Below are 12253 nucleotides of genomic sequence, written 5' to 3'. Positions count from 1 at the left end.
ATGAATTTCATCTTTTTGAAACCCTTGTGTTGAAATGTATTGTTCTTGAACATCTATGAACAAATTTATTATCTGAAACCCTTGTTTGATTATATTGCTAGTTTGTAATTGGATTGTGGATTCAGGATAGGGTTCAAAAAAGAATGCCAAATATTAATTTAATAAATGTGATTGTTTACAATTACTTTCCCTATTAGATTTATTTTGTAATTTTATTTTATTTTAAATGATAATAAAAATTACCATAGTAAATATTATACTGTGACAATTTTTATCACATATATTAATGTTGAAAATCGTGAAAGTCCCTTTTAATGGGGGCTTTGATATTGTTTGTTTTGTTTATAAAACAAAATAAATAAACAAAAATTTAAATAAGTTTGGAGGTGGGCAGGGCCACCAATCCCCCAACCACCCATGCGACTGCAAAGGCAGGCTACATTGCGGCAGCCTGCTGTTGCCGTAGCAACAAGTACTCCCTTATGGCAGTACGCTGCTGCTGCAGCGTACCGCGACAGCACTTCCCAACCTGTAAGCTATAATCGTATGAGGGTAGGTGTTTATTTTTATGTTTTTTTAATGTGTTTTATATTTAATATATGTAAATTTAATATATTAAATTTTATAATATTTTATTATTAATAATTATTAATAATATTGTTATTAATTATTAAATATTATAAATGTTATTAAAATAGTATTTTATTAATAGAATAGTAATTATTTTATTAATGATTTAATATAAATTATTAATAAATCAATAACAATTATCATTAATAAGTTAACTGATTATCGTGAAATTTTAATAATATTAAATTAAATAATTTTATTATTAAAACATATTGAAAAGTAAATTTGATAATTGAAAATGGGGTTTCGATATTTAAAAGATTTCTTTTATAATTTGTTGAGTGTTGAGACTCGTATGGAGTCGAGAACTTTAGCGAATCTGTGACTTAAAAAGAAATGAAAACGTAAACCCCGATTGTTATCAAAAAACCCAATCAACTTGTAATACTTGAAAACGAAAATGGAAACTTGAAAACTGTTGTGAGGTTTTCACACCATTGCCCCAAAACTTTGGGGACCCCCTTTTCCAGGCAAGCTTTGGCAATTTTTGTTGATTTTTTTTTTGGAATTTTTTTTCGATTGCCTTAGCAATTTTTTTGGAGTGGTCCAGAGGTTTTCGATTTGAAATTTTTACACCTTGGATGCCTTTGGGCCAAAAGGGATTTGATTTGGTTTATTTTTCACTCAATGCAAAACTTGATTTTCCGGAATGTGTAATTTTATCCTTAAGCCAAACAGAATTCAAAAACAACATTTTTCGATGATTAAAATGAATACTTGGCAAGATAAAATTGCAACTTTTTGGACTTGGATTTTTTTTTAAAATTTGAAATAATTGTGTAAGCTTGAGCATTTTCAAAATGAAATTTTTAAAATTTAGTCATTTTGGAAAATCTTGAATTTTTTCAGTGAAAAAGAAATTTTTGATCGTGAAATTGAAATTGGAGTTTGAGTTTTGACTGCTAGGAAAGGGATTTATTTTGTTCAAAAAAAATTCAAATTGTATTGCAAAATTGAAATTAGATTAAATTGCAAATCGCATTAAATTGGTTGAAATTTAGCCTAGAGGATTTAGAAATATTAAAAGAAATTGATAATTTAGAATTGAAAATTGATTTTAGCTTGCTAAATTCGATTTAAATGATATTTTAATTGCCAAAACATTATTAAATGAAAATTTTGACATCTCCTAAGCCTCCCTTGTTCCTATTTTGTAATTTTTGATCAAAACTAGCAATTAAATGGGCCCATTTCACTATGGGCTAAGTAAATTTAATGTTGCATTTAAATTTGGGCTATTATTTAAGAGGCTAATTTAATTTTCTTTTTCCTCCAGGCAGGTCAGCCCACTTGGAGAGGCAAGGAGTGTGGTATAAGAGGGGCTTCCCCTCTTATTTTCCCATTCCTTTTTCCTCCTCCTCCTTGTGTGTGCAATTTTCTTCTAGAGGCGAATTTCAAACTTGGGCAATTTTTTGGAGAGGCAAAATTTTCCTTTTCTTAGCAGCATTTTTCTCCTTGTTTGGGCGAATTTCTACCCTAGGGCAATTTTGGAGCAGATCTATTTTTTTTCCAACTTGGGCGATTTTTGTTGGGTCTGATTTTCCCATCTTTGGTTACGATTTCTCCTTCCAAATTTGGGCGATTTTATTTGATGAAGAGGCTATATGATTTAAGGTCTAATTTTTGGCAAGTATGGGCAATTTCAAGGAAGTTGAAATTCTAATTTTTGCTAGGGCATCATTATTTGCAAGGAAGGTTGAAATTTCCGAAATCTGATCCGAATTTGAGGAGGGCCTAATTATTGGTAAAGGCAAATTTAAGGTAAAATTTTACTCATTTTTAAATGTGAAGATTGGTTTAAAGGCGGATTCTATTCCTTGTTTTTACTTAGTTTGTTTCCCTTATTTTCTTCTTGCACTCATCATCCACCACTTCATCATTCCATTGATAAGTTGAAGTTGGGAGATATAAGTGTAGATTTCATGATAGGACGCTTGAAGAGGCAGAAATAAGCTAAACCACCCTAGGATTGAAGTTGGGAGATATAAGTGTAGTCTATCCTAAAGTAACGAAGAGGCAGAAATAAGTGGTAGTCCCAACCCTAGGTTGAAGGTTGGAGATTGATAAGTGTAGAGATAGGACTTGGAGAGGCAGAAATAAGCTAGATTCCATTGATAGAACGAAGGTTAGAGATTGATAAGTGTAGTCCATATCATTTAAAACAAAAGGGCAGAAACAAGTGTTTATGATGGTAGATGTTAGTGCAAGCAAAAACCCAGAGGGAACGAATACCACAAAGGACAAAAAAGACATGATGCCAAAGACCACCTTCTTCTTGAAAGTGAGGTGAATAAGTGATACCATTATCGGCACAGTGAACATGATACAGTTAAAGGATAGATTGAAGGAAGGGCAATACCCCATGGCAAAGAAGATCTACAAGAGCGGAATTGTTCACGTGGTGGCTTTCCCTCCTACCTTGCCTTGTCCAGAATTGGTAATGAGTGCGCATCCTCGTTTGATATTGTTACTAAGTTCATCATTTTCGATGGAAGGAAGAGAGTGTTAGCCAACATCGGCGGAAAAGTGGTCCAAGAAGCATTTAATATTCCCCAGTATAAAAGCATGACAGTGGTAATGATGGGTCAGACAGCTAAGTTATTTCAAGATAATCAGGAGGCTTATTTCATTCATCTAAAGCAGAATTGGTTGCACAAAGGCAAGAAGGAAGTTACCAGGTCATCAAAGCTCACCAAGTCAAATTTCAAATCAAAGTATGGTGATCTTATTGTGCTTCTCAGTCAAATCATGGGCGTAGCTCAAGTGGGTCGGAGCAATGTTTGGTGCATGAGTACTAACCACAGCTTCATTTGCACAACACCAAAGATTATAAGATGTTTTATGATGCCTTTGCCATGAAGACGGTAAGGATATTACAAGGACACCCACTAAGAGGCTCTCATTGGAAGCTGAAGAAAAAGTTAAGAAGTATGGGAGATGGTTCATCCAAATTTCGCAATTCACATATATTAGAGTGGTAGGAAGTATAGTTTATCCCAAGAGATTTCCAAGGTACCCACCTAACAAGGTAGTTTTGATGGAGTTGGCTAGGAAACTTGAGCATTATGACAAGATGATGAAACTTTAAGGTGAGACAAGGATTACCTTTTCAATTGGAATAAGCAATGATACTTGTCCCAATCCTGTCGCCTTTGCAGCTGCGGAGAAGGAGTTAGAATGGTATCATTTAGGATGGTATAGAGCAAGACAAGGATTCGATCATAATGGTCTTATGAAGGCATCTCACGGAAATACATTTAAACATGTTCCTACTATAGAAGATTTTTGGGCCAATGCATAGATGACTTTCATGTGAAAAAGCTAGCTTTCTCAAGATTGTCAGTGGGTATGATGAGGGCAATCAGATGGAGAGGCCTTGATATTCCTGATCAACTAGAAGATGATGAAAATGTGCTAAGAGGAGATTATGATACAATGGATGGAACAGAATTTAGTCCAGTAGATTGGGATAATCATTAGGATCCTTCCTTAGAGATAGTTACAAGAACAGTTAATCTACACACCGAGTTATGGTACAATGAGAAGTTAAGACAATTACAAAGTCGAAAGGTATGCTTACTTATGAGAAGATGAAACCCAAGGAAGAAGGTCCAGCAAAGTCAGTCGCACAAAAAGGTGAGAGCAGTAGCCAACAACAAAGAGTAGTTAACAGCAAGAAAAGAAATTTGGAGGTTGAGAAAAGTAAAGAACATCAGGAACCTCCAGCAAAGAGACAAAATTTGGATCAAGATTGGATGAGTTAGAGAAGGTTGCCATCAAGAAAAAGCATTTGGGCACCCTTGCCTCCCTCAATGTCTTTATTGGATTTGTGAGAGAGTATGATAAGGATCATGAGAAGACACTGCAAGCAGCGAGCAACATGATGAATTCAACCGAGCTCAAGATGAAGCACACGCTTTGCCCTCCCATGAAGGAAGTCGATGACAAGCTAGCCAAGTTCATTGCTTTGGCTCAGAAAATGACAGAAAAGGGTAGAATTATATTAGAAAATCATTTGATGTAAGCCCAAATGGCAATTTCTCCTTCTTCTTGGGTAGGATAGGTGTTTGATTCTGATTGGCTACCATTTTGGTGCCTTCTAATTGGTTGCCACTTTTCTTTTTTTTTCATTGGTCCATTGATGAGGTGGCGTCTTCTCATTGGCCAATGGGGTGGCAACCCTAATTAGGGTTTCTAGGATCCAATCTGGATCGTTGATTTTGCCTCTTAATCTCTATCGTTGGTTGTAATTTTGGCCCCTATATAAGGCCATTTGCTCTCATTTTTAAAGGGTTGATGAAAATTGTTGCTTAAGATAATACCAAAATTGCTTCTTTATTATTGTTGTGACTTGCGTGGTGATTTAGAACACTTGGTGTTGTTGCATGGTTTCTACTTCCAATAGTTAAATTTAGATTTCATTGAAGTTGTTAAAGTAGATTTTATTTCAAGAAAGTTGTTAAGTAAGAGTAAGAGTAGATGGATAGTTGCATGGTGATATTAGTGGATGTTTGATAGGGATCTATAAACTAGGCCACTAGCATCCTAGCCGCTTGTTATGAAGCCTTACATGGTAAACTAATCTTTTCCCTTGAATCATTGCATCTATGGAGGTAGAGCCACTAGTAAACTTTCATCAAATTTGATCCCCGTCCATTTGCTAATCTTTCCATTCATAGGAGTAGGAATAGAGCAGCAAGTAGTTTAGTAATTGAAGTTCATTCTTAAGAAGTTAGAACAGGAGAAGCATCATTGGCAAACACACCCTCTATCACCATCACCATCAACATTATTTGACATTCATATACTTCACAAAGCTAGATTCATCACCATCACACCAAAAGTCCAAGTTATCCTTGAATGAACAACGTAAGGCCGCCTACATGATTAACTAGCAAATCACATTAATATAACTGAGTTAGTATCCACAAGTGTAAGGAACATTGGAGTTTTTCTCATGTCTTCATGAGTATTAACTTTTTAAGAGAGGAATTGAGTGTTTGATATTCCATATCAAGTATTCAATTGCTACATTTTATGTAGTGGTACAAAACTAACATCAACAAAAACCTTTAGTGAAAATTGAACTTTTATGTTTTCAAAACCTAATGAATTACAAAAGTTATTTTGTTTGTACTTTATGTGATGTGTGGTTTACTGCTGTGGGTTTCTGGTTTTTGGTTGACAGTTCAATGTCATATTTAATTGACTTTTAATAAGATTTTTGAATCTATTATTCTTGTGAACTAGGAAACATTAGCAAATCAACACTAGGGAAAATGAAAAACTGTAACCCTGTTTGTTTATTGAATCTTTGTGTTTTGAAAACCCATTAAACTATGAAAACAATTGTTAAAATTCTGTTGAGATGTATGTTTTATTTCATGTCAGGGTTTGGGTTGACTTAGAGTGTTGACCAATATAGGATGTTTACTAGAAGCTTGGGAAAGTTTTTATTCAGTGATGTTGTTATGTATACGATCTTTTATACCTAACCATGGTGATATGTCACGTGTTTTCTGTGATGAGATTTTTGATCTATTGGTTGTTAATGCTTTCCAGTTGCTTGCATAGAACTGAGGTGAATGGTGTGTTTTCCTGATGTAACCTTTAAGTTTTTGATCAGTTGTCTTTTGGATGCTTTCCAACTTCTTGTATAGAACTAAGATGAATGGTGTGACTTTTCTAGTGTAACCTTTGAGTCTTCGATCAGTTATCTTTGGTTGCTTTCCAGTTGCTTGTATAGGACTGAGATGATTATTGTGTCTTATCTTTTGGAGCTTTCCAATTGCTTGTATAGGACTGAGGTGATATTAAGATTGGTCTTTAGGTGCTTTCCAGTTGCTTGTAAAGGACTGAGGTGAATTTTGTGTTTTATCCATAGGTGTTTTCCAGTCCTTTGTAAAAGGCTGAGGTGAAAATTGTGATTCTGTAATTTATACTTTTATGAGCCTAGGGTAGGTAATCTATGTGTACGTTGGGAAGTGGCTTGCAATGGAGGCCGGAGCCCAGAGTGGCTGCCTGAGTAACCTATTGTAAATTGTTTTTAATAAGTGATAACATTTCATTAAATGGATTTTTTAAATGAATTAATAAGAGTCATTGTTTTTCCTCGCCCATGCTTCGAGTGCTAGTACAAGCTAGGATGGGAGTAGAGAGGATGCTTGGTTGCGACCTTACTTCATTAGTATACCTTGTCTATACAAAAGGATACTAGTGCCGCATAGAGACACTAGGGGGCCGGAGTCTCAAGTGGTTGCCAAGGTAACCTTAGAGTTGGCTCATGCGATGACACTTGCCCACTTGCATAGTAGATTTCCTATGTGTCTTTGTTGCCTCTAGGATTAGATGATACTTGTGTCTTGGTACCCTTTGAGATAGTTTTCTTTCAAGTGTTTCCTTGACCTAGATGTTGGTTTTGACTTATGTTTTGATATTTGTATGGGACTTGAGTTTATCTCCTCAGCACAGTGGGAGTGGACCATTTAGGTTCCATGAGGTTGGGTGGTAGTGCATTTTTCTTATACCATTGAGATCCGACCGCTAGATATCATTGCTGGATGTATGTGTGCAGATGTTCCTTTCTATCTGATCTTGTATTTATGTTGGATGGTTATACTCTATTGTATTATATTTGATTATCAGAGATCTTATGAGATGATGTATTATATTCATGATGTATATATTCTTTGAGCTTTTCATACCCTGTGACTTGTACAGTGGATGATTAAGCATTCTAATTATGCCAAGTGACATCCTGTAATTGTATATTATTTAAATGGATTCGTACTTGTGATTATTCTTTGATGTGGATTTGTTATGTATGGGATTTAGTGTTAATTAAACTTAAATGTGATTTAACATCATGGGACCCTTAAGAGATGTAATCTGTTTATGATGGTTGTATGTTTTGTGAGTTATTGCTTCTGCTATTATATCTGTTGCTATTTAATTGTTATCTTTAAAATAAATAAAAAATATTTGACAAACTTGTGAAACTTTAGGTTAATTTCTTTTGGGTTCCCTAGCGGGGCGTTACAGACATTGAAATTATGCCCAATTATAAGAAAACCTTGCTAGGGTAGATGAACTTTGGAAGCTTCAAAGTGACAAGAACAAGATCTATAACCCTAAAACAACTGAAACATATAATTAATAAATAGTCTTACAGATCCCAGACCCAAACATCACAATCTGTCTTCTGATTTCTAAAATAAGATGTCTTTTAACATCCTTAAGGCTGATATGATCTGTAATACCTATCCAACTGTGATTATATCTTTACAACATTATTTTTGTAGATGTTAAGTTTTAAAAGAATACCCTAAACTTATTTAATTGTATGGATTCAAGATTTGATGCAGTAGATTATCAGCACAAATAAAATCAGTGTTGATTCTATAAGAGTTCATTTCATATTAGACATACTTCAGAGTCAAAATGGAATAACAAAAAGAGGAAAAATATAATTGGTGTACCTTAAAGAGAGAAGTGACTAGTGAGTGTGCCTTAAAAGAGCAAAAATATTTGTAAATTTACCTGAATGGTGGCAATCTCCAAAGTCGGTAAGAGTCCCAGCTGCCCATGTGACAAAGGAACGGCATCTATGATCTCCAAGGCTTCTGTTTTATCAGAAAGCCTTCCAATAAGAATGCCATTGACTGCAGAGGTTTTGTGCTTCAGTGCATGCAGCACCAGCTTCACATAAGCTTTTTGGCTTATTTCATAACTGCTCTCAACCATCTTGATCTTCTTCGCCTGCCTTCTTGTCCCTTACAGTTCTGATTTTATAACAAACTCTACTTTAGAGGGTGGATTTTATGGCAGATCTAAACTTCTATAGGTTTTGAAAGTGACTCTTTGTCTTAATTTATTTAATCAAAATACTCTATCGGATTGAAAATGGATTTAAAAGGCTGGTTTGGAAAATATACCTGATGCAGATTTAGGTGTCAGTATTTTATCAATTCATAAAGTAATTCTAAAACACGCTATGTGCAGCTGGAATCCCTCCTGTCTGCAATATTTAGTTTCTGTTGTCTTGTGTGTAGCTTCCTGCTTCCTTAGTTTTTATTTTATTGTGTGTAGCTTACTGCTTCCTTGTGCTTTCTCCTTATATGCTAATTATCAACCTGAGTAGACCAATGTACCAATAGAGAGATTCAATATTAGTGCGTGAAACAATTTGAACAACAGCCAGTACTATTAAAAACATATAAATGGAAATCTATTTACCGATATCCTAGGAGATCACAGATTTCTCTTGGATCATATGCCACTCCAATCAAGGTTCCTGCCAAATCATAGACAAAACAAAAGTGCAGCTCTGTCAGTGCTACCAGAGACAAGCATGACCAAAAAACATGTGTGAGAATTGTTAGTGTATTAAAACACTCTTCTGCATCAAACAACCCTATTTTTTCTGATTCAATTAACACTTTGAGCAAATCTTGTGATAGGGCTGACTACATTCATGGGCAAAGGTGAAAGTTCTTAGTTTTCCAAAAGTAATAGTTTAGCAATTTTAGCATAATACTGGTAATTTAGATAATAGTTTTTACAAGCAAATACTTGCACAAGCTCTGCTAGATAACACATATAAACTTTTTGTGCATTTTGAGAGGTATTTACAAAAACTGTTAATAAATCCATACCAATTATAAATTCAAGTCTAGATTAGAATATCATTAAATGGGTGTGAATTAAACCTGAATCGTTTACATGAAACTCACTGCTAAAAGAAACTATACGAAATATGAAATCCAAATTGTGACAAATTGTGTGTTATTCGAAACCCACCTACAGAAACATGAGCATCTCTAAAACCAAATATGCAATTTGTTGCTATATCCATACCAAGTCCAAAAACAAGTCAACATTAGAATACAATTAAATGGGTGTGAATTAAACCTAGATTGCATATATTATGAAACCCACTGTTGAGAGAAATAGGTGCATATAAATAGGAATTCCAAGTTATGCCAAACTGTGTATGACCAAGGTGTTCATTTGAATATGGCGGAGGTCATGTCAATCCAAATAGAGCCTTAAATCCCGGCTTGATATATAATATAGCTGGTGAAGACTACTACACATTCTTCTCCAGCTTGGGCTACAATTCAACCCAGATGAAAATCATAATATTCTTCTACAGTTTGGGCTACTATTCGATCCAGATAAATATCCTAATATTCTTCTGCAGGTTGGACTACAACTCAACCCAGATAAAGATCATAATGGGAAAGCCTTCACCATGAATAATGATATTATAGGTTGCAGATGATATATCTTTACTTACAATGTATTGACAGGGCTTAATTGTGGAAATCTGATATCATGGATAAATTTGTTTGATGGGAATTACTCAAATGGTCACGACATTCCACAATTTTGAAGGAAATGCAGTCCAAACAACATTTTTTTTGTTCTGTGGCTGGCATGCAGAATTTTAAACATATAGTAAAATATCAAAAGTTATACGGCATCATAGTATCTTCATCATCTTCAGTGCGTGCCATATTATATGTTTAGTTTGTTGGATGATTTTAAGCTTCATAAAGCACATTCAAATTGCACTTGGTAGGATTTTGTTCCTTCAGATTAGAGAGTCTGAGAAATATTTAAGGCTTAATTCTTCAAAAGTCGCACATAAATTTATCCTGCTTCATATATTTGTTTTGCATGGTATCAACCAAATTATATTGCTATTGAATGGAATTTCACATGGCAGACGAATGAACTTTCACACAAAAAGTATCTCAACAAGCATCGGAAGAAACTAAAATAATCTAATATAACGAAAATGAGACTGTAAACAAAACTAGCAATTTCTTGAATAGCTAGTTAATAATCCTAGATGAATATAATACCAATTTTTTAAAGACGCATTTTTCCCAAGTAAACTAGAACTAAAATATGAAAAAGCAGGGGTAACATATGTGGATAATATCCGTGTGCCTCTACACTTGCCTCCACTGCTTTCTTGTCAATCTGTGTGCTCTACTGTGATAAGCCAGCCTCCACATGCCTCATTGGAATAGACGTAGATATATGGATTCAAGAAGGAATGATGATTTAATAATTCTAAAAGGGAAAATTGGAGCACATCCACTTTAGTCTTTAGGTCTATTAACTATTAAAATGGTAACCAAATCAACAGTTTGAAATTAAATTTTAACTAGACATATCACAAGAACTTAAGTAGTTGTTATTTTTATTGTAGATGTATAAGAGTTCAAACTGGCTTGTTGATATCAAGCACCCCCTATGTTAATATTTTAATCATCTTGGAATGGTAGCCTCCACATGCCTAACTGGAATAGACATAGATATATGGATTCGAGAAGGAATGCTGCTTTCATTATTCTAAAAGGGAAAATTGGAGCACACCCATTTTCGGTGTACTAAGTATTGAAAAGGTAACCATAGCAATAGTTTATAATTAAAGTTTAACTTGTTGTACCACAAGAAACTTGGCAGCTGTTGTTATTATTTATGTATATAATAGTTCAAACTGGCTTGCTAATATCTGACAGCCCCTACGTTAACATTTTAAATATTTTGAGTGGTGCAAAGAATTTCTACAAAGTTAGCAAATTTCGATTGCCATGATATTGGAGTTTAGTCTGCTTGCTATGTATATTCTATCGAACAGGCGGTGAAGAGGAGAGCGACGAGGAGTGATGGATGCCAGCTGGGCTAGGGCTCAATCCCTAGCCCGTGTCTGTTGTTTGCCCTTTTTGCTGACATTCTTCCCTGTTCTTGTTGGATTGACGGCAGCTAGACAAAGTTAGTGTGGGTTCCGGATTTTGGAGAGCATTTGCAAACAATTTTGGATTGGGGTTTTTATTGTTTGCATGGTAGGGCCTGGGATTTCTTCTACATTGGTGAGGATAGATGGTTCTTCTCCAACTGTGCATGCAACAAGATCTGAATCATTTTATTCAGGGGAGAGCTCCAAGATGAAAAAAGTTAATGGTTGTTTTCCGTGTAGCCATGATCGCCCTATTTTGGTTATTCCTCCAGCAGTGGTGATGGAGGACATTGAATATTGGACCAAGCATGCTTTGATATGCAAATTTCTTGGAATTCAGATTTCCTTATCTACTCGAGGCATGGATCCGTCGCTCATGGCAAGTGGAAGGAGATATGGAGATCATGCTGGTTGAGAATAGCTATTTTTTTGTTGTATTCTCATGCATGTCTGATTGTGATCATGTTTTTGAAGGAGGGCCTAATTTCTACAACCATGTGGGGTTATTTGTCAAACCCTGGCATTCAAGATTTAGTTCTGCTGAGGACCTCCCTTCAACAGTGCTAGTTTGGGTTAGCTTGCCTCACCTTCCCTTGGAATTCTAGCGAGAAGACATTCTCCGTCAAATTGTTGCTTTGCTAGGAAAGCCAACTACGATTGCACATCAATCCCTCGATAAAAAGGTTATTTCTTTTGGTAGAATTTGTGTTGAAATTAATTTGAATAACCCATCACCAGATTCTTTGGAAATTTGTCTTGGGGCTTCTTCCTGGGTGCAGCAATTAGATTATGAATCCCTCCCTTTCCGATGCCGGATATGTCGTGAGTATGGTCATTTACAGCGTCAGTGTCCTCGCAACTTGACTTCCA

At 35.1% G+C, this 12253-nt stretch overlaps 1 protein-coding gene across 2 annotated transcripts in view; it reads right to left on the bottom strand.

Annotated features, from left to right (window-relative positions):
• The window catches only part of LOC149547099 (ER membrane protein complex subunit 8/9 homolog), a 62747-nt gene that overhangs the window by 39492 nt on the left and 11002 nt on the right, over positions 1 to 12253 (bottom strand). For both annotated transcript variants that reach the window (XM_089791512.1, XM_089791513.1), the window contains exons 2-4: positions 8866 to 8923; positions 8565 to 8762; positions 8170 to 8411 (exon numbers count right to left, since the gene is read on the bottom strand). In XM_089791512.1, coding sequence (XP_089647638.1) covers positions 8170 to 8373 — 204 coding nt within the window. In that variant the 5' untranslated portion in view covers positions 8374 to 8411; positions 8565 to 8762; positions 8866 to 8923. The remainder of the gene's footprint in view (positions 1 to 8169; positions 8412 to 8564; positions 8763 to 8865; positions 8924 to 12253) is intronic.

The sequence above is a fragment of the Cupressus sempervirens genome, chromosome 7 (assembly GCF_028749045.1).
Source record: "Cupressus sempervirens isolate cs-2001-9-10 chromosome 7, ASM2874904v1, whole genome shotgun sequence".
Taxonomy (NCBI): domain Eukaryota; kingdom Viridiplantae; phylum Streptophyta; class Pinopsida; order Cupressales; family Cupressaceae; genus Cupressus; species Cupressus sempervirens.
The sequence above is the reverse complement of the archived record's forward strand: the minus strand, read 5'-3'. Positions and strand labels throughout refer to the sequence as shown.